The sequence below is a fragment of the Lycium ferocissimum genome, chromosome 5, assembly GCF_029784015.1.
Source record: "Lycium ferocissimum isolate CSIRO_LF1 chromosome 5, AGI_CSIRO_Lferr_CH_V1, whole genome shotgun sequence".
NCBI lineage: Eukaryota > Viridiplantae > Streptophyta > Magnoliopsida > Solanales > Solanaceae > Lycium > Lycium ferocissimum.
Window position 1 is genome coordinate 15,771,580 of NC_081346.1, and position 25,829 is coordinate 15,797,408.

The 25,829-nt window shown below is 33.4% G+C and overlaps 2 protein-coding genes across 2 annotated transcripts; one reads left to right on the forward strand and one right to left on the reverse strand.

Annotated features, from left to right (window-relative positions):
• The first annotated feature begins 1,456 nt into the window (after positions 1 to 1,456).
• Positions 1,457 to 6,465, forward strand: LOC132056207 (probable serine/threonine-protein kinase At1g54610). The gene is made up of 7 exons (XM_059448299.1): positions 1,457 to 1,993; positions 2,905 to 3,189; positions 4,176 to 4,493; positions 4,628 to 4,855; positions 5,027 to 5,127; positions 5,193 to 5,316; positions 5,851 to 6,465. Exons 1-7 carry the CDS (start codon positions 1,712 to 1,714, stop codon positions 6,208 to 6,210), a joined length of 1,698 nt encoding a protein of 565 aa, XP_059304282.1. The 5' UTR covers positions 1,457 to 1,711; the 3' UTR covers positions 6,211 to 6,465.
• Positions 6,466 to 7,275: 810 nt separating this feature from the next.
• On the reverse strand, positions 7,276 to 15,087 carry LOC132056208 (pyruvate dehydrogenase E1 component subunit beta-1, mitochondrial). The gene is made up of 15 exons (XM_059448300.1): positions 14,985 to 15,087; positions 14,813 to 14,868; positions 14,654 to 14,722; positions 14,475 to 14,555; positions 14,362 to 14,388; positions 14,188 to 14,250; positions 14,001 to 14,087; positions 12,424 to 12,549; positions 9,416 to 9,549; positions 9,254 to 9,326; positions 9,066 to 9,131; positions 8,513 to 8,551; positions 8,261 to 8,385; positions 7,998 to 8,112; positions 7,276 to 7,742 (listed from the first exon to the last, which is right to left on the reverse strand). Exons 2-15 carry the CDS (start codon positions 14,855 to 14,857, stop codon positions 7,665 to 7,667), a joined length of 1,128 nt encoding a protein of 375 aa, XP_059304283.1. The 5' UTR covers positions 14,858 to 14,868; positions 14,985 to 15,087; the 3' UTR covers positions 7,276 to 7,664.
• Between the last annotated feature and the right edge of the window lie 10,742 nt (positions 15,088 to 25,829).

The window sequence follows — 25,829 nt, forward strand, 5'->3', positions numbered from 1 at the left end:
AAGCTTTAAGGAAAAAGTAAGTAAGATCGTTTTACAGCTTCAAGCTGAAAAAAGTATAATTTTCCCAGGAACATTTTTGTAACCTTAGCAAAGCACAAATTGCTAGTCTAATTTTGACAAAAGTGTTAATTGATTAGTCAAATACAAAACAATACACTTTTAAAAATAAGCAGATTTTCAAAAAGTGCTTTGACAAACTACACTTTTAAAATAAACAGATTTTGAAATCTTGGTAAACAGGCTATTAATATTAATCTTTTGAACTAATTTAACAACTCTTTTTTTTTAAAGTAACTTTATAAATCTTTACACTTGTTCTTCTTCTTAACATGTAGCATAAAAGTCCCTAAACGAAATAATAAGTGTATTAGAAAGCATAAAGATGATATTACAAATAGATTACAATTTTTTTCCAACTACTACAAGTTGATTATAGCTAACGGTATGAGAAACTAATATCATGGTAATCTTAGAGTCAATATAAGCCATCTACATCATCAGTAGAATAACACTTAATCATTTACTTTTCTCATTTCGTTAAAAAGAAATTTAATTCCGTTATCTATCAGCATGTCATTAATTAGAGAAGAATGTTTGACAAATGATTTTTGAACTCGCCAAAAAAAAAAAAAAAAACATAAATAAACTGAAAGAAAGAGTCAAAAGTTCGCAAGTGAGTAGTAAAAGGTTGCATTTTTCTTTAGCATATCTTTCACAAACCAACCCACCGGTTTGACTTTTCAGTTCGTGACTACCAATGTTAACATCTTTATTTTTAATCAAACACCTTCCTAATTTTTGACGCAGACTAATCAGTAGTACTACACCACACTAAGAGCCCGTTTGGATTGGCTTATAAGTTGCTTATAAGTTTAACATAAGTTCGTTTTCACTAATTTTTTTTTGAGTGTTTGGGTACTAACTTAAAATCATTTTGTCTTAAAATAAATTTTCAAAAAAAATAATTAGTACGCATTTGACTTAAATTTTATTCAAAAGTTAAAATATGTGAAAATAGCTTATAAAAAAAAAATAAGTTAAAAAATAAGTTACCCCAACTTATTTTTTAAATTATAAATTCTGTAAAATGGTTTATAAGCGTAAGCCCATCCAAACAGGCTCTAAAGCATTACTCCCCCCATTTCAAATTATTTATGATTTTTTTGTTACATTAATTAGAAAGCACATTTAATTAACTTTATGCTTATTTATATTTAAGTTATAATCTCTTTCCATCGAATGTTTACTCTATTTACGTGTCACCTCCATTAATGACAAAATTCTATTAAGAATAATATAAAAAAAATAATTAATTATGTCTTTGAACTCCTAAAACATAAATAATTTGAGATATTGTTAATAGCTACTACAGATAATTTGAGACGGATGGAAGTAATACTAAAGCATTAGAAAAGGTAGAAAAACCCAAAGCCACCTCAACTGAAAAACTGACCCCCTTTTTCACTTCACAGTTCACAAAGCCCCAAGTGTTTTTCTCAAAAATCACATACAGTGGCATACCCACACCCCACTCCCATAAACCCAGCTATAATAGAGTACAGTGTGTTTGAAAATTCTCCATTTTGATCAAATCATAAATGCTGGCCAAAAAACCAATAGTTGTTTTCATCTGCCTGGTTTTGTCCACACCCCACTTAATTTAATGGCATTAAACTGAACCCCGCCTTCTTTTTTTCCCAGTTAACTGATTATGGGATGTGTTCTTGGAAAAATAGGTCGCCGGAATAGACACAATTCTAATGCTTCCAATGGTGTTGAGGTTTCCGAGAACACTCAATCACCACCGCCTGCGGCCGCAGCTGCAGCGGCGGGGGAGCGACGGAATACCACCGGAGAGTCAGTGTCGGAGTATTACGGTTTGAGGACACGTGGCAATCAACAAGGGTGGCCAGCGTGGCTTGTTGCTGTTGCTGGTGATGCTGTTAAAGATTGGACACCTCGTCGAGCGAATACTTTTGAGAAACTCGATAAGGCAATCATCTATATATGCTCTATTATTAATGTGGCTTTATTTCTTTTGTCTTGTATAGGTACAACTGCTTTAGCGCAATGTACTGCGTTTTCATGCATTGCTTTTGGGGTTCGGAGATTTTATTTACGTGTGTGTAGTAATGTTCCTTAATTGTATCGAAATAATGCATTCTTAGATACAAAAAGTACTCCTTCTGTGTCAATTTATGTAGCACACTTTCCTTTTTAATCTGTTTTAAAAAAAAAATGTCACATTTCTATATTTAGAAATAATTCAACTTTATGTTATGATTTACTGTCACATAAATATCTAAGAATTGTTTTGTACCACAAGTTTCAAAAGTCTTCTTTTCTTTCTTAAACTCTGTGCCTAGTCAAATGTGCCACATAAATTGGGACGGAGGAAGCACAAAGTAATAATGTAAAATGCAGTACTTTTGGGGTTCGGAGATGTTAATTAGTTACGTGTGTGTAGTAATGATGTTCCTTAACTGTATCGCAATAATGAATTTTTGGATTGGAAGTAATAGTGTTAGGGGAAGGTACAACTTCACATGCATGAGGTATAAAGGGTTGTTTGGTTCACGGACTAAATTATAGTCCGGGGATTATAAACCTTGGACTAATCTAGGTGGGATAAAATAATCCTCAAGTTAGATGGGATAAGGTGTATCCAGGATTAAATTTATACTGTGTTTGGGTGACGCCGTATAAATTTAATGCCAGGCTTAATCTTGGGATATCACACCTTATCCCGCATACCAAATGAATCCTAAAATCTTAAAGCTGCTCTTTTTTAGTGCATTCTTGTCCAATTTCTAGGGTCTAGGGGTGAGCTTGAAGGAATTGATACAATAGGCTTATGTAGTTGTACTTTTGTTGTTCAATTTGGGTGTTTGTGTGTGGATGCAGATTGGGCAAGGAACATATAGCAATGTATATAAAGCAAGGGATTTGATAACAGGGAAGATTGTTGCATTAAAGAAAGTTAGGTTTGATACATTGGAGCCAGAGAGTGTGAAGTTTATGGCAAGAGAAATACTTGTGTTGAAAAAACTGAACCATCCCAATGTCATTAAACTTGAAGGTTTAGTTACTTCAAGAATGTCTTCTAGTTTGTACCTTATTTTTGAGTACATGGAGCATGATCTTGCTGGCCTAGCTGCTGTTCAAAAGGTTAAATTCACTGAAGAACAGGTATTACTACTGTCTTTTTTCACCTTCAGAAAAGGTTGTTGGTTGATGTAGTTTTAACTTCATATATTCACTTGTGTGTTTGTATGCTATCTTGGTGTGTTCTTGGCTTTTGTCTAATGTGTTAGTCACACTTGATAGTTGGTTTCCTAAAAAACAGTGCAGTGATCAGCTCATATTATGTAGTGTCATTTGTCTTCTAGCTTTCATTCTTGTGTTTTCTGATGTTACTGCTGGTCTTTTCTTAGGCCATTAGGCCCGATCATGGTAGTTTGGGAATCCAATGCTGAGTTGGTTCCAGAGATTGTATTTTAGTACTGCCTTTGAGGCGAAATAATGGTGCCTTGGATGTATCGAAGATTTTCATCAACACACTCAGCAAAGGATATTATCTCACAATTTCTTTTTCATCTTCCTGTAAAAATTGCTTTCTAATTGTTGGTTCCGTTCAAGTAGAATTATATTCAGAAAACATATTAAGTTTGGGCAGTTTCATGCATTGAAAAGACATGAAAATTTCTTTTACATGCTCTTCTTGATCTCCTTAAAGTCATTTAAATGGGTATATTTTACTTGAACTATCTGCTATGCAAAATGGTGTGAGCTGAAAATCCTGTTTAGTCTCCAAATTTCTCAGGTATGTGGCCTTGAAACAGTAAAACATTGTTATTTAAGCTTTCTGGTTGAGGATGGATTCATCAATTTTTGCCCACTGGTTTGGGATTGAGACACAGTAGTTATATTATCTGATTAATGAGGTGCTTACACTAATTGTACTCCATGATTGATACCGCCAAACAAAGATACTATAATGCAGGAGAGTAGATCAATTGTAGAAAACCATGTAACGGTATTTATCCAACTACAAGAATAACATAATTGATAGCTAAGCAATTATCTGTGGTCATGAAAGAGACTGCCCTATTTCTTCAACCTTGTTGGCTGGTATTAGTGACTAGCTGAGTTGTCTAGCTTATATCTTATTGCAGGTAAAATGCTACATGAAACAGTTACTCTCTGGTCTAGAGCATTGTCACAATAACGGGGTCCTCCATCGTGATGTAAAAGGTTCCAATTTGCTGATTGATAATGAAGGGATTCTGAAAATAGCTGATTTTGGGTTAGCTGCATTTTATAATCCTGAAAACAAGCAGCCTATGACTAGTCGTGTTGTGACTCTCTGGTACCGTCCACCTGAACTTCTGCTTGGAGCTACTCATTATGGTGTTGGTGTTGACTTGTGGAGTGCCGGATGCATTTTGGCTGAGTTACTCGTGGGGAAGCCAATAATGCCAGGGCGAACGGAGGTACAACACAACAATTAGATTTGTTTTTTTTAATCTGAAGCAAAAATTAGGTTTATTTAGTTAATTGTTTCTTTTTTCCTTGAGGCATAGAGGTCAAGTAAAGTGACTGACTTGGACATTTTCTGTCTGCTCAGGTTGAGCAACTCCATAAAATATTTAAGTTGTGTGGCTCTCCATCCGAGGAATATTGGAAGAAATTCAAGTTACCCAATGCTACTCTTTTTAAACCACAGCAACCTTATAAACGCTGCATTACCGATACATTCAAGGATTTTCCACCCTATTCATATCCTCTGATTGAAACACTTCTTGCTATCGATCCCGACGAAAGAGGCACAGCAACTGCAGCTTTGAACAGCGATGTAAGTTATCCGATAAATTGAATATTTCTTAAAAATGAAATCAATGCTGTAACAGCTTAGAGGTTGCTTAGTTGATGTCTGATTCTCTACTCGTTAGCTGTTTTTTATTTCTTAAGTTGTCCAAGACCTTTGCTGTATTTTATTTCTGATATGAGCACATCTGATGTACAGTTCTTTACAACTGAACCATATCCGTGTGAGCCTTCAAGCTTGCCAAAGTATCCTCCTAGCAAGGAAATGGATGTAAAACTGAGAGATGAAGCAGTCAGGAGGTATGTTTTAATAACGTTGAAATTATTTTAACATGGCTTGCATTTACTGAGACCATCCTTTATAGGCAAAGAGATTTGCACGGAAAAGCTCACGCTGGTGATGGCACCAGGAAAGTGAGAATTCGTGAGAGAGTTAGTCGTGCAATTCCAGCTCCAGAGGCAAATGCAGAGCTCCAACCAAACTTAGATGTAAGTGAATTTTATTTTCTTTATTGTCCAGCTTTTCTCTTACTAAAATGCAGTGCTAACCAGTGACGGATCCAAGGGGTGCACAGGCAGAGATAGCCCCCCCTCCGATTTCCATATTTTGAAATCCTTTTAAAGTATACTCTTTAGCCCCATTTTTTTCCGTAAAATTATCGTTTTTCTCCTTATTCTGCACGTTGTTCCTTTCTATAAATACTGTCCTATCATGCCATTAGTGAATGGGACTGACAAAGACATTGAGCAAAAAAGTTATGTATCATCTGACATGTTTATTGCAATTTTAAGGAGATTGAGCAAAAACTCTGATATGGAGAGAGTTTGCTGTTGTTTGATGCTTTTACATAGTGTGAACATCACCTTTTTTCTTCCTAAATCTCTTGAATTAAGGATTGCTAGACCTAATATCAACTCATTTGCCTTCATCAAGGCTACCTTTTTTGCCTAGTACTCTTTTCTCTGTCAAATTCCTGCTCTTTTCTTTCAATCCTCATACTCATCCCACTTATTTTTCTCCAGAGGTGGAGAGTGATGACACAGGCTACTGCTAAGAGCAAGAGTGAAAAATTTCCTCCACCACATCAAGATGGAGCAGTCGGACACCCTCTTGATGCATCGCATAACGGGCCTGCATCATTCGGTGTAGCTGATGCTTCTTTTAATTCATCAAGTTTCGATCCAAAGTTGCAATCTTTGAGAAGCACCACATCAACTACAGCTGGGACATCGGGGCAGAGGAGAAACAAGAAAGAAGAGCCTCACATGGCTCCCTCCCGTAAGCTTATCCATGCATTCCTTCCATCTTCTGTTAGACTATCTATAGATCTGAGACTGAGGGGTAGAGCTTCTGTTTCAGAGACATTTAGTCACCATAGATAAAGAGAAAGATTCCCAAAGCAATAATTTTGTGGCTTCAAGAGGTTTTCTTTCCTGTTTTTGGTTTCTGGCTTCAAGGCTCCCTCCTTTTTGCTTGTTATTGTATTCCATTTTCAAGCTTGTAATTATTCAACAGTTTTGTGTATCCATATGGATTTGGGGTTATAATTTACACCCGACATCCATTGTACAGTTGCAAGTCATAATCTGATTGAAGCCTTTTAGGTATTTAGTATTTGGTTTCTCATTTTCTTTCAAGTCTTACTTTCATACATTTTTAAGCGTTGGGTTTTCTTATGCTTAGCTTTTCCATCGCCTGGTTGTTGCTTAAATTAAGCTCAACTTGTTTTTTTTCTAAATATAGAAGTTACAAACTTATTTCAATTATTGTGTGTAATAAGTAATGCTCAGTAGAGCTGCCCCCAGGGCTTTGGGTTAGTGGTAGGAGCAAATCACATGATGTACGGTCTAGTTATAAGGGCACAACACGTCGTGTAGGAAATTAATTACACGCACATAAGGGTTCGAACTCAGCAGCAGAGAAAAGGCTGGTATCTAAGTGGAGTAATGGATCCATTAGCCGTTGAGTTTCGAACTGTGCATCACTGGACCTCAAAAATTTCTCCATGAGATAAAAAACAGTAATGCTCAGTAGAGTTTAGATCGTTTAGTTTTTGCAACACTCATTCTGGGACTAGTGTAGACTTCTTTGCCCTCGGAGTTCAGATTATTCACACGTTATAATTGTGTTGTGCTATTAGAGTATCCTGCTCCTTCACAACGAAAAAAGAGGGAATTTATGTGAAGTTCCTGAAACTATCCAATGTACTCTATAGAAGAGTGAGAGCATTTCAAGTTAACTATGGATCTATTAAGTTAAACAAATTTTTCACACCAACCGTGTAAATCGTCTAATTTCATAGTAGAATAATCTTGGATTATTCAATACAGATTTACCAAATTGCACCAAGGACGGTATGTTATCGCAAGCCTAACTCTCTTTGAAAACTGGACGGGTGTCACTTGATATCAACTCGTCAGGACTTCCCTGATTTTGTGACTAGCCAATAATACAACGAGACTAGATGATATTACGCATATCGGCATAGAGTTTGTTCTCGTGAACCATTTAGTACGAACACAGTTCAAACTCAGCAAAGTAGCAAGGGGATGCTTTTCCACCAGTAAGCATATGTTTGTCTTACAAAACATTTGGCAACACATCAGCTAAAAGAGGGCAAAATACGACAAAATTTATTTTCTTCAAGTTTTATTTCGGATATCACTCACTATTTTAGTTTCACCATAGCTTCTTCTTTCTTTTTCATGGTCAAACTAAACTTCTCAGGGATGGTAAATAAAGAAGCATCCACCCACAGGTGGATAAAAAATCATTATCCACAAAAGAGGAAATAAAATGCCTAAAACCGGGTTGGTAGGCTGTGTTGCTACCAAGCTTAAGCAGCTGCAGCCATTGGAACTGATTTTTCTGCTCTGTAACATGCCCTTTTTGCTGCGCGAACAATATCTTCAACCTGTACAGGCAGATTCAATTTTTTCTCAGGCAAGACAACCAGTGATGTCAATTGTTATCAGCAATTCACACAGTTTAACAGCTTATCATGTCTTCTTTACGCCCTCCACACCCACACCCTTTTGGGTTGATAAAGCACCCTCATCCACCCAGTTAATGGTCATATTTACCAATTTTACTACAAAAGCCATAACCAAGATCAAATGAAAGCTGCTCCTATTTACCGGTAAGGGAGAAAAAGAAGTCAAGTACTAACCTGTGGAACAGCCATTCTTTCCAGATTTGCTGCATATGGCATAGGCACATCAGCCCCAGATATCCTCTCGACTGGTGCATCAAGATACTCAAAACTTTCCTCAACCACAGATGCACTGATGTAAAAGGAAAATATAGTCTAGTAAGCTTGGTCGACTTAAAACAGGTATGAAATAAAGCTCTTTTCTGCTTTCTTTCTTTGGGGTATAGGGGTGGTTGTTACACAAATGGCAATAGAATTAGGGGAGGAAGTCTGTGGCAAACCAGATCTCAGCTCCAACGCCGTGTTGTGGGAACCCTTCTTCAAGGGTTACAAGTCTGTTAGTTTTCCTCACAGAAGCATTAATGGTGGGTCTATCAAGTGGCCGGATAGAGCGTAAATTTATGACCTGTTGATCCGAATAAAATAGGAAGACAAAGGAAGAGAAGAGACATGAAGCTGGAAACTTTTCTGCACATTAACATTTTAAAATTTAAAGGCAAAAATGGACTATGAATTCCTGGAGTCTCACATACCTCAGCACTAATTCCTTCTTTTGCAAGAATTTCAGCGGCCTTCAAAAATTCAAATGTGATTTAGTTCATGCGGAAATGAATAATTATAGCTAGAAACAGTGTCATGCTTTATATTTTCTATGCAGTATCTAATATGGAATACTAAATCAAAGCCATATTTAGTTTCTGATGAAATTCAGCAAAAACAAGCGGATCGTGAGTTGCAGAACATGATTAATCTAAGCATTGAGGGCATGTTACATAGCAAAAATTTAAAACTTCATCTAAGATGAGAAATAAACACTATTTAACCTAGCACAATTCATGACAAGAGAAACAAATAGAAGCTGTTGCTGAAAACCCTTTGTCTTCGACCCAGTGTCAAGATTCCTTATAACAGTATAACACAAAATATTATATCCACATCTAAAAGAAGATGCAGTTAATAATCACCATCCACTAATTACGTAGTATCCAAAAAAGCATAAGATTCATCTGGTGGAGAAACCATTACGATTTCATGTTGAGGCCTCTGAAAAATTCAAACACTGATACAAAAGGAGTACAGACGAACCTGAAGAGCATAACCGACCATCTTTGAGAAAGCAGTAATTGTGACATCCTTTCCTTCACGTTCTATCTGCCAATGTTTGTGAAGTGAGGACAGCAGCAAAGTATAAAATATGCCAATGTTTGTGAAGGGAGGACAGCAGCAAAGTCTAAAATATACATGTAGAAACAATGACAGAAAGCAGAGCTTGCCTTAGCTTTTCCAATTGGAAGAGAGAAACTAGAATCAAGAGCTTCAGCCGAAACAGGAAAAGACTCACCATATCTGCATCATTCAAGTCACATGATGATGATGATAGATATTAGGAGAAAAATGTAACGCACTTGAATAATTAAATCGGCAACGCAACTCACAGCAGTTCATTTTCCAGAAAAACAACAGGATCTGGATCCCTGATAGCAGCTTTTAGCAGGCCGCGAGCATCTTCGGAAGAGTATGGAGCTAGCACCTTCAATCCAGGACATGCAGCAAACCATGCAGCATAGCACTGGAAAAATAACAAACGGAAGAAATGTTGAACTTATAGTATTTTCGATGCATATGAACACAAACATGCACACCTCGATGATGGGGTTTGTCAATTTAAGTAAATAACTCACATGCATGTCAACTTGCTTAAATAACACAATAAAACAGAAATGCAGCGGAATGATCATGCGAAGAAATTGAGAGTTCAGGACATGCGTCTACTGACACTATCTCATTTTTCCTGTTCCTTCAGCATCCTCTTTTGCTTCCAGTAACAGTAGAAAACAGTGTTTTTAAAAGCAAGAGGCTTAAAAAAGTGACAAGGTCCATGGGACTTGAAGCAAAAAGCAAGATGACAAGGTCCATGGGACTTGAAGCAAAAAGCAAGAAATGAATCGGACACTTCTTTGAAGTGAAGCACACAGTTTATGGAAAATTAAAATCTATCCAATGTATATGAGTTTAGTACTATGAAAGTGCAATTGAAAATCATGCTCTTAAAGCTAAATGTTTGCTTAATTTATTTAGTTGGCTAAATCAGGCCCTTGTATCTAGCTGTGAATTTTTTCTAGATTGTGTTTGCTCCTTAGTTGTTGAGTAAGTTTTTGTATATGAGCAGACACTTTCTTTTATTGTAATCTTTTGCTATGGTCTTCTTAATGCCTTTAAATTAAATTCTCTTACCTCATCAAAACAAAAAATTGCAACTAAAATACTTCATTCCGACATCTATGTACAATAATACCAATATTATTCCAACTCGCAGTTGAGAGTCAGAGAACCGATTGCTTCTCGTCGGGATCACTTTGCTCGTCATTGTTCGAAGCGCACACTTCTTTGAAGCGCATGGCTTCACCCATGTAGCGATAACCTCTCGCTTCCCATAGCTTCATCGCTTTAAGCGATGAAGATACGACTTTTGGTAACACTGGTAGAAAACACAAAATACCTCAATTGCCAAAGCTGCAGCTACTTCCCTTTTGATCAATGCTATGTCTCCACATCAGCAGAGAAATAATATGCCTAGGAACCAATGAAATGGATGCATAAGATGCAACTCCTTCATTTTAATAAATCATATTGCATTTCTCACCAAAGGTGGCAAACCTGCAGGATTATTTTTTTTGCCAGTCTTCAGTCAGAAATATACCACAACACTAGATGACCTCTTATATTTTGCTGATTCATCTTCAATGCATATATCTTCCGATAATTCAATTCACATCTTAAAAAATATACTCAGTAACTCCTTAGCATTACCAAAATTCATACATCTTCTATCTTCAAACCACTTCACCCGACATCTCATTACATTGCAAACTGAAGACCCTTTTAACTTTTTAATTCTTTCCAAGAAACAATTCCCTTGAGTCAAGCATTAGAATACTTTGAAGGAACACTTCCCGCATAAAGAATAATTGTGCAGGAAATAGTTGTTTGCTGATTGATGTCTTTTCAAGTTGCCAGAGAGATGCTAGACACCTAAGACTTTCCCATATACTAATATCTTTCATAAATGTAGTTGAGTACAAGGATTTTAAGAAGGCTGTGCAAGCACATGGTCGATACTGCACCCCGAGCACTGGCTTGACCATAACCAAGCTGTATGTTGATCTAGCATTAATGACAGAATGATTTAACCATTGAGAGAGATTGTTCTTGATGCAATAAGATGTTTGAAGGCTTCTCATACGTTGGCAAATATATTTTCCAAATTGGGGAAAATATTTTGAAGGTTCAAATGCATAGATTAAGGACTCATTATGCCATGTACACAGCACATATACCACATCAACTGAGAATGAACCATCTGCCCTGTCAAGACCTAGATATGTTGCTGACCAGTGGCATTCCTTGGACTTGTAGTTTTCCTGAGCTCCCTAATTAGAGGGTGTTTGGATTGGCTTATTTTAAGTGCTTATTGGCTTTTAAGCTCTTTTCTACTTTATTTTTTGGTGTTTGGGAAAGATAAAAAGTGCTTTTAAACACTTACCATTAGGCCAAAAAGTACAAAAATAAGCCAAAAGTTGGGTATTCCCAACTTATGGCTTTTAGCTTTTAGCTTATCTACTTTTAAAAAGCCAATCCAAACACCCTCTTAATCATCTGTACTGTGTGTCAAAGACCGCATATTCTTTTCTTTTCTTTGGGCTTTAACTTATCTTACCCATTGCATTTCCATCCAGCAAAACTCACACTCTGAATAACTACTTTGTAATTTCCTCACCTTTTCAAAATAACCCAAAGTCTTCTTATCAATTCGTCTCTAAAGATGTACTCTCACCCTTTCTAGTTCATGCGTATCAATAGGTTCGAGGCAAAGATCAGAAAAGATGGGACGTTCTTAGAGAAACAAATGTAACAATGTAAAAGTGACAATTTTAACATCCTATCACCCAGATGTTAATCTCAAAACAACTTCAACTTGAAGTAGGATTGTACTCAGATTAATGTATAACACTGTTTCACAAGTTGTTGGAATGTTGCCTACTTAAGCCTTCAAACCACGTAACATATAACTTGCAGTTCACCAGGCAGTTCTTAAACCATGTCACTGTCTACTCATTACTGGAATGAGTAGCACCAAATACCACATGTTATGTGTAGAAGATTTAACTGAAGGCAACAAGTTTTTACACATCCAATAGAAACCACGAAAACAGTATAAAACATCATTACATCAATATTAACATTGTCCTATAATTCATTCAATTTATCCGCCGATCCATTATTGACACACAATAACCTTCAGTCTCAAACAAGTACCAAATATTCACTGCAGCACCTTTTAACAGTATACTCGTGATGCTTAGCTTGGTTTAACCTAACTTAGAGGAACTCCAAGAGCAGCGTTAGGAAACACGACAACCTGCATTTCAGTTTACTAACATACCTGAGAATGTTGGGCACCAACTCCAGCTGCAGCGCCATTAGGACCCCTGAAGACGATGGGGACTGATATCTGACCAGCAGACATGTAATTTGATTTTGCAGCAGAATTGATAATATGGTCAATTGCCTGCATGAGTTCCAGAAAGATTATTCCTACAGTCAGCGTTCAAAGGGACAAAAATGATACCAAACTTCACTAAAATCCCTTAACTGAAATGCTAGTCACATGCCGGAACTAAAATGTCATGATCCGATATTCTATTGTTTATTCAAAAAGGAAGATCAAGATGCAGCAAGAAAATTTGGCAGGAGAAAGTAATAACAATACCCATTCCTCCTAATAGAACAGTTGGAGGAAGCTGTTCCTTCCAATTGGAAGGAAACAAGCCCCATAAAGTTATATACCATTTGGCCAACAATTACTTGATTGTATAACCTGTGTGCCACCCCAGCTACTCACGACTAAGCTACAGAAGCTTAGTGTCATGCATCTTAGAGCTATGAATTACCACAAGAGACTCAGACTCTTGTGTCCATAATGATTGAACAGAGTTCAATATAAACAAGGAACTTGTAGTAACTTCCTAGTTTTCAGTTCAACATAAACAAGGACCTAGTATTAACTTCCTAGTTTACATTGGGGACTGTTGACACTAATTCAGAAACAAAGCAATTGTGGTACCACCCTATGTTATATTCAGTTCAGACCGTAGTTCCTCTCCTTTTTTTTTTTTTTTTTTTTTTTTTTAATGACAAGGGAACCTGCAGCCGCTACCCTTCGGGTGCGCACAGGGTAAACCCCGCTCCTATGCAATAGCCCGCAAACCACACAGGAGAAATAACCCGCACTAGGCAAGCCCCATGCGACAATTCGACCCAGAAGGCAAATCCCCTGCTTTTGTAGGCAGGGGTTTTTGAACCTGAGACCTCCATAGTGGAAACCCCATGCTCAACCAATTGGGCCACCCTTGCGGGTCAGACCGTAGTTCCTCTTACAAACTTAACTTAATAATATTCTAATTCTGTCGGTAAGGTAATGCATTCTTGTTTGCAAGCTTTTAATAATTGAAGTAATGATGGGCATCCACTGCCCCTGAGGAAACACAAGCAGAAGTAGAGAAAGCAGAAGAAAAGTTCAATAATGCAGCCTAACTCCAAGGCTCAAAGTCAAAAGTACCAAAATCACCTTTTGTCCTCAAAGACTACAACCTAATTTCCCCTCCCCCTTTCACATTTTGTTTGCATTTCTTTTCACCAAACTTAATACGATCCGCACAAGACAGAAAATACAGAAACGACAGGCACTGCCATCTCAAACTATTAATCCAACTCCAAATTAATCATGCCATAATCCAACCTCTTGCAAGTTATGCTTGAAATCAAATATAACATGCAACATCTGAACAAGCTAAACGTCATTAACGACAGCAGATAACCGATACAGACAGCTACCACATGTGGGCCTCTGTCAATGATATTGGTGGATGGTTTTTACATATTGATGTTCGAGGTAATAACAAACAAATATTAATAAAAGAAATCAAAATAACATAGTATCCTAGAGAACAGAAGTCCAACCTGCATTGAAAAGTTGAAAGTCATGAATTCTATAACTGGCTTCAAACCATGGTAAGCAGCACCAACTCCAATCCCCGTGAATCCAGCCTAGAAAACAACATAAAATGTTAATAAATTGTAACTTATCATATAAATTCAACCACAAAAGCAGCTAATTAGTAATCGAACCCCAAGAATCAACATCAACCTCAGTAATCGGTGTATCAAGAACTCTATCCGGACCATATTTATCCAACAACCCTTTGGTAATCTGAAGACCAAAAAAAAAAAAAAAAAGTCAAGTACAAAGAAACTCATATAAAAAGAATAAATATGTAATGAATACAGGGTTACAGAGCATTAAAAGAAAAGAAAATCTAACCTTATAGGCTCCTTGGTATTCACCAACCTAAGTGACACAAAATTTTGAACAGTATTAATATTACATGTATTTGCCTTATAATAAATTGGAAAAAAAAAAACACATTTTTATACCTCTTCACCCATTACAAAAACCTTTGGATCAGCAGACATTTCTTCATCCAAAGCAGAATTTAAAGCATCACGTACAGTCATCTACACAGGTTTTAAATAATAATCACTTTTTTTATCAACATAACTAAACATATTAAAGTCCAAAATAAAAATTTTTTTTAAAAAAAAAAAAAAAACACCTCTTTAGCTGATGAAGAAAAAGTTCTTGATGCAAATACCCTGCTTCCCAACAGCAACTGATTCATATTCTAAAACCCAAAAATAAAAATAAAAAATCAACCCATTTTTCCATTATTCGAAAATCAATTAAAAAGAATGAAAACTTGTTGAGTTCTCACCAAAATGCCTTTGGTGGCCATTTTTCGACCTATAATTCCAGACATATTGAAATACCCTATAATGATAACAAAAAAAACAGATTATTCAAATCTAATGGATCTTACAAATATACTGAAACATTAATCAGACAACACAAGAAGAATATATGTTAAAGAATGATGTAATAAATACCGATAAAAAGAAATTGAAGGAAATCAAAGTTGGATCTGTTTGGTGGAGACGAACACAAGAGAGTTAGTAATGTTAGAGAGAGAGGAACGTTTAAGTGCGGCCTCTTCCTTTTTTTTTTTTTAATTATTATTATTTTATTGCCAGTAAAAATATTCTCCCATTGGCGGCCTGGCGTTGAAGGAAAAAAAAAAGCTTGATATAAATATTCTTGTTTTAAGTATGTTATTGAAATATGTATATATTATGCATTTATTGTTTTTGATGCATATAAATAAATATTTCCCTAGATTAAGTGTGTGTTGTCAATGATACTACTACTGTAGTATTTTCTTAAATAGGCACCTTATAGCCTACTTTACAGAATTACAGTTATAACATACTACTCCCTCCGTCCTAAAAAGATTGGCACTTTTTATTTTTCGAGAGTCAAACGAGTTATTTTTTCACCGTAATTTTTTCATACGTCTTTTAAATATTTTAAATTATTAATTATGGTGACTTATAGTACTTTTTTCTTAGTTTTCAAATATGTAAATTTTATTTTGAAAAAATAAAAAATTTTATGTTAAATCACACAGTCAAAATTAAAAAATTTGACTCTCAAAAAGTAAAATGTGTCAATTTTTTTGAGACAGAGGGAGCACTAATACTCAAATTTGGCCAAACATCATCATTAGTTTTGAAAAAGAAAATTTAGACATTTCCCTACCCACTTACTTATTATTTAGTTAATAATAATGATGTGCGGAGTCAGTATTTAAAATTTATAAATTTTGAATTTTAATTATTTAACTTATACATATTAAATAATTTTAAAATATATATAAATTTAAATGAAACTACTAAATTTTGCCCAACTCCACTCTACCCTCAAATTCCGCCACTGGTCTCATTGGCGGCCTGGGCTTAAAGTAGAGTAGGTGGAGGATTAGTGGAGATGACAAATATTGACAACCAAACTAGTACAGCATTTTTGACTCACCTCTCCTCTTTGAAAAAATGTATCACTATATATTATTGCACCATCTTTGAATTTTCAATCATATATGTAGGTGGATTAGTGTAGATCAGTGCTTTCTTTTCCCCGTGTTTTGTTGTTTCTTCTTTTGGGTCCAGTTCTATTTTTCTTTTTCTTTTTTAACTTTGCTCTTCTTTTATTTTGCTTCTATCCTTCTTGCTTCGCTACGAATTTTTAGCTTCCATTTGAAAAGTAATAAAAAAAATAGGAGTATATTTTAATGCAAAAAGAAAATTTGAAAAAAAAAAAAAGGAAGAATTAATAAAGGTATGAACCTAATAATCGTTTCTTGGTTTAAACTTCTAAAGGTTTAAACCCTCGTTCACTTGATTTGAAACTTGAGGAAATTTTTTAATTGATGAATGGTTTATGGGGTTCGAAACTTTATATCTCATAAATTGTCATTTTATAAAAAAAAAAAAAATCAAAATAGTCAAAGTGGTCTTGTAATCTCCAATATAGATTTTAATGAAAATAAAAAGCAATTGTCTCGAACTTTAAATGGAGGGCAAAATTATCTCATTTTGAATAATTCAAGGGCAAAGTTGGTCCATTTCCTCTTGTGTTAGAGCCGTAGTTAGTAGGAAGAGTATTTTTAGGCTATTTGGATAGTTGTAGGGCATTTTGAGCCAAAACATCACGGTGAGAATATTTTTAAGCCAAAAACGTAACGGAAGGTAAATTTAATGTATTTTGAATAGTTCGAGACTTCTAAGGATATCTATTTGGGAGATTGACATATATATACATAAGAATAGAGTATATTTACAAAATATAACGATACTTTCGCTCAATGCTTAAAATTTTCGCTCAAAATTTTGTGAATGAAATATGTATATCTCGCTCAAGGCTTAAAAGATTTGCTCAATATTTTGTGTATGAAATATGTATATCTCGCTCAAAGCTTAGAATTCTCGCATTTTTCGTGTATGAAAACTGTATAAAAATGGTATAAAATATGCATATAAATGTATTAAAGTTGTATAAAGTTCATATTAGATTTTTGAAAATTTAATACAATCACAACAATATTATATACAACTTTCATATAATATTCATACTAATTTAATACAAATACGACATAAAAAAATTAAGATACAATTTTTTTGTAACAAATCACAGTTCTACCATTATTCATACAATTCACTGCCTAATCTCCTAATTCTAACACCTAGAGATCTAAAATTCACGGGAGTTCGGGTTGGTCCTTTTTCTCTTTTTTCCTGTTTTCTCTTCGCCTCCCTCTTCCGATCCACAGTAGATCAAATTGCTCATTTTCACCATTTTTACCAAGTGAAATCGAGAAGGAAAACACCCTTGTTTCTCCAATATTAATAGATTTGAGATTGAAGAAAAACTCAAATCGAAGATATTATGGGAGGTAAAATAACGACGCCATAAAGAAGAGTTGCTACAAGATTCATTAGGTTCAAGGGTCGAAGGAGATTGAATTGCAAACAGATCTGGCGAATGAGCAGAAAATGGAGGAGTTGCTCCATAAACAGAGAACGGGGAGAAGGGGAAGGAAAAGGTAGGCCGGCTGATGAAACAGAGAATGGGAATAGGGGGAGGGAAGGGTGGGCTTTTAATTTCTACCAGATCGGGTATGTTTTGTAATTAAGTTGTTATATTTTATAAATAAGAAAAGATATCCTTGTAGCGGATCTAGAATTTAAAGGAGGTGGGTGCCACAATTTTCTTCAATGTATATCTTGTTAGGAATGTATATTTGGGTCGGATTCATCTCTTTTTAGTTTATTCGGGTCAACTTAATAGGCTTTTTTTTTATTTGCAAATATGAAAATTACATCTCAAAAGTCAAGAAACGAACATAATTAGCATCTTAAACAAGGAATCACACTCATTAACACCCATTAACAACAAAAGTAAAATCAACATTTTCACAAGGGGCTTGCATCTCTTATGCATATTAAAAAATGAATTTGCACAAGTAAAATAACATCTTCAATAAGGGAATTACACCAATCAAAATAAGAAAAATAATAGAAAAACTCTTCAATAGGTAAATACACCCCATAAATAAATGTAGAATTAGATAAACTACAAGTTCTCAAAAATAAATCATAAATTTCATGTTTTTTCTAAGCAGTGTTACGAAATTTCCATCACAATTTAAGTAGTAAAGTGATTTAAATTGAATTTAACAAGCATAAATTTTTATAATACACTCCCTTCTTCCATTTTTATTTGTCCGTTATACTAAAAATATATGTCTACTTTTACTTGTAAGTTATATAGTTTGAAAAATCAAGACATAATTTACCATTTTATACCTATTTTACCTTATTATTAAGTACTCCAATTCATTTCTCATTTTATTTATTATTTATTAAGAGTGTTCCAAGTCAAATAAAGACAAGTAAACATGGACGGAGGGAGTAATAAACAAAAGAAATTATAAAAAATAAAATAAAAAAACAAATTGAATTTTGATCTCAATCCAAAATTGCCATTGAGACCTAAGTTTTTCGATTTTAATACTCACAGATTTAAGATTAAGAGAAATGCTTAATTTAAGGGATTTTGAAGTTTCTATTTGTGTGTTCTCGCTCGAAATCACAGATAAAATAATAGAAAAGAGGAAAGGCAATATAAATAATAAAAAGATAAATAGAAAATTGGGAGGGCCGAAAAGAGAATTACTGGTACAAAGGAAGTAAAAAGCGCAAAGAAAAACGGGAGTCAAAAAATGTTCAAGATAGATTCAAACTTGTGTCTACCAGCCGTGGCATCTTTATCTAATCTAAGACTGGGGGTGTCAGGATCAAATATTTAACCCAATTTAAGCAAATTACAACATAAGTATATAAAAAATTTATTAATCGAGGGGGTGCCATGCCACCCCCACCCTAAAGGGTGGATCCGCCCCGATCCTTATATTTTGTAATATAATATTTTAAGTAGTATTATTAGGTTATTTTCCCTATTTTTGATCCTTTTCCTTAAAAATGACTATGTACCCGCTTCGTCCGTTACTTCTTCAATTGGGTTCTTGGGCTTCAGAAGGGCGATTAATCGACGTGACCACACGGTTTGGCCTTTAAATGTACTGATCTTTAATTCTTTCCCTTCAAATGGGTTGGTCTATAATTTTGGAAAAAGATCACGCATGCCTTCTCAAACTAAAATAATTATTTGACCATACCTCCATTACTTTTGTAACCTCAGAAAAAATAAAAAATATTTATTCGAGATGCCCCTCATTTATGATACCAAAATGGTATATAAATATACTGAGATGGTATAATGGAAGATGTTTCGATCCTTCTCTTAGTCCTCCATGATACCATCATGGTAAATAAATATATTGAGATGGTATCATGGAAGATGCTTCAGTCCTTCTCTTAGCCCTCCATGATCCATGATACCATCATGGTATATAAATATACTGAGATGATATTATGGATGATCATGTTCATTTATTCAAAAAGACACTTTTCTCGAAAAAAAATATCTATGATACCATCGTCTTATATACATATACCGTGATGGTATCATGAAGGACTGCTTCAGTCCTTCAACGAGATACTCTTCAGGACCATGGTACCATCATGGAGGACTATATCAGTCCTTCTCTTAGTCCTCTATGATACCATCGTGATATATAAATATACTGCGATAGTATCACGGAAGAAGAAGTTTGGCCGAGGGGTATGTCGGGTAAATATTTCTAGCCGATTGGGGTATGTGCGAAATTACTTTAGAAGGGGCATGGGGCGGATAAATAGTTTATATTTTAGGGGTATTCAGTGATGTTTTCCCTATAATTTTTATCCTTTAAAATTGAATTTATGCCTAGTGAGATACAAATTCTTTAAGGATTCTGGCATAACTTGTGGATTATAATGTGTAACTTATACCCCTCTAGGCATAAATTCGATTTTGAAGGACAAAAATTAAAGATCATCCCATTTGAAGGGTAAAAATTAAAGACCAACACAAAATAGGGATAAAAGTGCAAATGACCCCTTTATTTTTGGGAAAACTACATATATATACATGTTAAGGAGAAATATTTACAAAAGGTGACGATAGTTTTCCTTATTTACAAAACATAACGATATATTTCGCACATACATACACATTTCATAAATTTTATGTTTTTAAAATTTATTTATTTATTTTTTTGCTCAAAGGCTTAAAAAATTACCTCAATTTTTTTTGTATGAAAGCTGTATGAAAAACATATGAAATGTGTATGTATGAGCGAAATTTTTAAAATAATTTTCATACACAAAATTGTGAGCGAAAACTTTAAGCCTTGAATATTGTATGAAAGTTGTTATAATGTTGTTGTAGTTGTATTAATTTTCCAGAAACCTAATATGAACATTATATACAAAAAATGTGAATGAAATTTTAAGTTTTGAGCGAGATATACACATTTCATACCATTCTCATGCATAAAATTTTGAGCGTAATGTTTAAGCCTTGATCGAGATATACACACTTCATACATTCTTCATACATAAAATTTGAGCGAATTTTTTAAGCCTTGAGTGAGATATACACATTTCATACACAAAAATTTGAGCGATTATTTTAAGTCTTGAATATTGTATCAAAGTTGTATACAATGTTGTTGTAGTTGTATTAATTTTACAGAAATCTAACATGAACTTTATACACAAAAATGTGAGCGAAATTTTAAGACTTGAGTGAGATACAAATTTCATACTGTTTTCATACACACAATTTTGAGCGAATTTTTAAAGCCTTGAATGAGATATACACATTTTATATATTTTTCATACCATTTTCATACACTAAATTTTGAGTGAACTTTTTAAGCCTTGAGCTAGATATACACATTTCATACATAAAATTTTGAGCGAAAAAAATATAAAAAAATATAAAAATATTTTATAAAATAAAATAAAATAAAAAATATATATTTTTTAAAATAAAAAAATAATTTTTTATTTTTTTATTTTAAAAAAGCATGTTTTGTATAGGGTTTGTAATGTTATGTTTTGTAAATATAAAACTATCATCACGTTTCGTAAATATTTCTCTTTAAAATGTATATATATATAGTTGTCCCTTTATTTTTCTTATGTTTTCTTTAAGTACCGGGAAAATTTCTAGAGATATTTTACTCTCTGAGGCCCCAGCTATTGTTGGATGCGCTATCGCAGAAATCATACACTATAATTTTTAAGATTCTTTTATTTTTCTCTTCAAATTTGCTTATGAACATGGGAAAATCACTTAACTTGCCAATGCTTCTCGAGTTTGTTATATTGGGCTTCCCTAAAAGGCTGCACAACTTATCTCAAATTTAATGTCAAACCGATAAACCCAAGTGATTAGGGATACAGGTAAACGATAATGTCAACGATAATACAGGCCCCAGATTCAAAATGGATCAATCAATCCCCATATATTGTAGGCAAACTTACTCGAATGACTACCTTATTGTAATTTCCTACCATTTGTAGCTATCTTTTTAAATATTACCATTTGTAGCTACATTTTCAAAAATAACAGATGTTTTCGCGTGTATTTGTTGCCAACAAATACATGAGAACAAGGTAAAAAAAAAAAACATGATCCTTGATTTTAGCCTTTAATGGTGGAGCTATTAATATTTTTTTTTTGATGTATTTTAGTGATTTTTTTTTTATGTATTTCAGTGTTTTTTTTTTTTTTTTTGCCATAATGTATTTCCGTGTCTTTTTTTTTTTATGTATTTCAGTGATTTTTTTTTAATGTATTTTACTGATTTTTTTTTTTTGAAGTATTTCAGTGGCTTTTTTTGATGTATTTCAAATACATTATGTACATTCCAACTACTATGAAGACAAATATATTCAAATTTTCGTGAATTTGAATGGATTTTAACATATACATTCAACTACAAGACCAAAAAATTCAAATACATAACAAATGCATTCAAAAAAACAATGTGTTTGGCTATTAACAAAATACACTAAAAAATGCACTCAAAAAATACAAAGACAAATACATTAAAAAACAGTGTATTTGTGAGATGTAGATTTTTGAATGTATTTGTATTTGGCTTTTAACAAATACACATGGCCAGAACTGAGACACTACCACGACCAAAAAATCCTAATCTCTCCAACACTACCAAAATCCTAATCTGAGACACCACCATCACCAAAAACCCAAATCTGAGACACCACCACCACCAAAAAACCCTAATCTTTCCATCACCAACAAAACCCTAATCTCTCCACCTCTACGTCATCTTCTCCACCGCCATCTCAAAATCAGTCCATCACCGCCGCCACCAACAATGCACACGGCCAGATCTGCGCCATCGCCTCACCGGATAGAGTGAAAAGAGAGAGAGAGAGAGGGGTGAGCACAGAGGGAGACGGAGAAGAGAGAGAGGGGCGGCGGAGAGAGAGAGGGGTGAGCACAGAGGGAGAGGGAGAAGAGAGAAGGGGGCGGTGCGGCCATGGTGATGGTGGTTGAGAGAAGGGGAGAGAGATTTTTTAGGGTTTTGAGAAATGAAAAATCTGAAATGGGTAGTGAATGGGAAAAAAGAAAGATATATGTGTTTGGGTTTATATTTTTTGATATAGCTACCATTTGTAATTTAGAAAAGTTAATTAGCTACTAAATATAATTAAATAAAAAGGTAGTTAACATTAATAATTAGGTCTTAAAAGAAGCTAGAATGAGTAAAAATTCCTATATTGTACTGGCACATAAGTTGGAAATTTCACCCATAAGATTATGAACAAAATTGTTGAGAGATTGCGCTTCGAGCTAGAATATGACTCCTTTCGTTCACTTTTACTTGTCCATTTTTTACTTTGCACGCCTGTTAAGAATTAATAAACAAAGTATGTATGTTACCATAATCCCATATTAATTGGTATATCGTCTCAAAATAGACTTGTAAAAGGATTTGAAAATGAGTAATTAATATTAAGGGTAAAACAAGCAAAAAAAAAAAAGTTTGTCTTTCTCTTGATATGCTAAAGTGAACAACTAAAAGTGAAAATTTATTTTTAGTATAGTGAACAAGTAAAAGTGGACGGAGAGAGTAATTACACCCTGTAATTTACAGGGTTACTTTTTATTTTTTTTTAATTTTTTTTATTTCTATTATTTTAATTTATTTTTTATTTTTACATTTTAAATTATTATTATTTTTCAAAATATTTTATTTATTTATCTTTCATTTTTTTTTCTTCTCATTTCTCAACCTTTACTTCTTGTGATTCTATGTAATTGCTCATATTTTTTTTAATTTTTTTTCTTATTTTCTTCATTTAGCGTAATTATGTTATTATTCTAGTTTTTAAAATTACACTTCCTTATATTAGAAAGGAGTAGTCTTAGTGTACGCGCTTTGCGCGTACCTAATTTGACAAGAAACACTACAGAAAAAAATTGAGGAACGAATCATCGCTAAATTGCTTGTAACTAAGAAATTCTTTTGATAATTCGTAGTTAAAAAGGATTAGCGACGAATTTTAATATTTAGCTTTTCGTCGATAATTCAGGTTTATTATGTAGTGAAATAACTTAATATATAAAAGAATATTGAGAGTTTTCATTTGTTAGTTAAAATAAGTGTAACAAAAAATAAAATGACGATTCATTTAGAATATATATTATTTTCTACTATTTCATCCTTATTACTTTAAATTTGTATTTTGTCAATTTAACATTATATTATAACTGCTTGATTTCTAGTTTCTTTCGCCATTAATATTTTTCTTATTTAACAAATTTATATACTTAAGAGCTTTGTCAATTTGAAAAATAAATTTACTAATGTGAGGAATTTGAGAAAGAATAAAATTGGATTCATTGCTAATAGTTAATTCACAGTTTTAATTATTTGTATGCCACATCAAAGGAAATAATTTATAATATATTTTTATAAAACTCAGTTAAATATTTTCTGTTGTTTAATCGTGCAACAAAATCATACTGCATGTCCTAATTCAAGAATAACATTCTAGTGTACCTTTTTTGAGGGAAAATATAGATGAAGAAGATAATCTCAACTTCTTCTAATTCCTATCAAAGTGCATTTTATGTTTTGTAACTAAGAGCAAGTTAATTATTAGTAGTTTTTTTTAATTATTATTATTATTATTATTATTATTATTTTTAAGTGCATTTTATGATGTATAAACTTGCTAGGACATGACTTTAGCAAAGTGCATAAATTCTATAGTGGAAAGGAATTGAAGAATCAAAGTCCAAAATATTAAGAAAATATTTATATGATTATTCCAGAATATTAGGAAAATAATTAAATGACTATTCCTAAATGTTAGAAAAATAATTGCATTACTATTTTGTCCAATGTGACCACTATTTAAAAAAGGCAAAAAAAACATTTCGCTAAGGGGTATACCCCCGTCAGTTGTTATAAAACATAAACCAGGATAGTACATTTGTAATTGCATGTAGTGAGCTGGTACTTAGATACAAAATAATTAGCTCTTGTTTGAACCTTCAAATTAAAGACGTTTAGTTAAATTATATAAGTTAGGCTATTGTTGTTTTTGCTCTTAACTTTCAAAATAATTTTTTAATTGTGTGATCTTACACCGCAAAACACAGTTTCTTTTTGATCTCTATCAATATTTAATTTTTGAGATGGTTTAAAAGTATAATGAATGAAAGAGCAGTCAGATCAGTGTAGGCCAACAAATCTTTTTTTGTTTTTTGCTTGTTTGACTAATTTTATTGAATTTGCTTAATAAATTAATCAAAAAATGAAAATGTTGATATACTTCTTTCCCTATTGTTCTCAGTGATATAGTAATTGTTAGAATTTTAAGTCTTATTAATTGTCTTCTAAGGTACAAAGTTATAAAAGAAACCACGATCCCTAACTATTGAGTTATAGGCTTGTTTATGCATTAGCTGTTTTGAGTTTTACACTTTTATTTTTTATGTTCACCTAAATAATTGATTGTAATGATTTCTTGTAGCATGATGATAAGGACAACTATCTATTAAGATAGTAATATTATCTTATGTCAATTTTTTACTTCTCTCACAAGACAAAATTAAGCAACTATTTGTGATTATGGTGCCAACATTTAGTTTCACAATAAACCATTCACTTAATACCATGTCAAATGAATAACTCATCATCCTATTCAGGATATAGTCTAATATTAACTTCACAATAATTACGTCAATCTCCTACTTCTCCCACAATTACACATTATTATTATTTTTGAAATTAGAAGTTCTAACTTTCTCAAAGGCTCCAATGAGTCTAAGGTATTACATTTGTTCAAGTACTTCAAATAAAATAAAAGATTCTAACACAAATTCTATCTTCTCCCAATTAGGACGTGAATCAAACGATTTAGGAGTTCATTGCTTAAACAATTACGGAATTATTAGAAATAGGAGAATAAAGTCACTTTTTTTTTTTTGTGTGTGTATGTCACTTATAAAATATGTACAACCATATATCAATATCATAACACGCTCCAATTCGATCCTTTTTGTCCCCCACCGCGTCATTTTTAACCATGTATATTCATCCATCAACTCTAAACCGACTTCTTTCGTCAAAAGATACAGCTCGGCTATTCATGATTGACTCTGCCTTCTCAACAGTCACACACATAACTTACCCTTTGCCACCACAAGATTACCACCCGGTATATTCACTTCTACACCACCTCACAACTACCATATTGTCGTTACAAATAGGCTAAATACATAAATAATCACCTATACTTATAAAAAAATTATTTAAACAACTTATCTTTTAGACCTATTAAACACCTAATATTAGTTAAAAATGTACGTACTAAATACAAGTTGTGGATATGGTAATACTTGTG

Bases quoted from the DNA above. Each gene is read 5' to 3' on its own strand.
- LOC132056208 (XM_059448300.1), bottom strand. From the start codon at position 14,857: ATGTCTGGAATTATAGGTCGAAAAATGGCCACCAAAGGCATTTTG. The intron at 14,389-14,474 runs GTATAAAAATGT...TGTGTCACTTAG, and splicing joins TTTTTGTAATGGGTGAAGAG to GTTGGTGAATACCAAGGAGC. The intron at 9,132-9,253 runs GCAAGCTCTGCT...AAACATTGGCAG, and splicing joins TTCCAATTGGAAAAGCTAAG to ATAGAACGTGAAGGAAAGGA.
- LOC132056207 (XM_059448299.1), top strand. From the start codon at position 1,712: ATGGGATGTGTTCTTGGAAAAATAGGTCGCCGGAATAGACACAATTCT. The intron at 4,856-5,026 runs GTAAGTTATCCG...TCTGATGTACAG, and splicing joins CTGCAGCTTTGAACAGCGAT to TTCTTTACAACTGAACCATA. The intron at 5,128-5,192 runs GTATGTTTTAAT...CATCCTTTATAG, and splicing joins AGAGATGAAGCAGTCAGGAG to GCAAAGAGATTTGCACGGAA.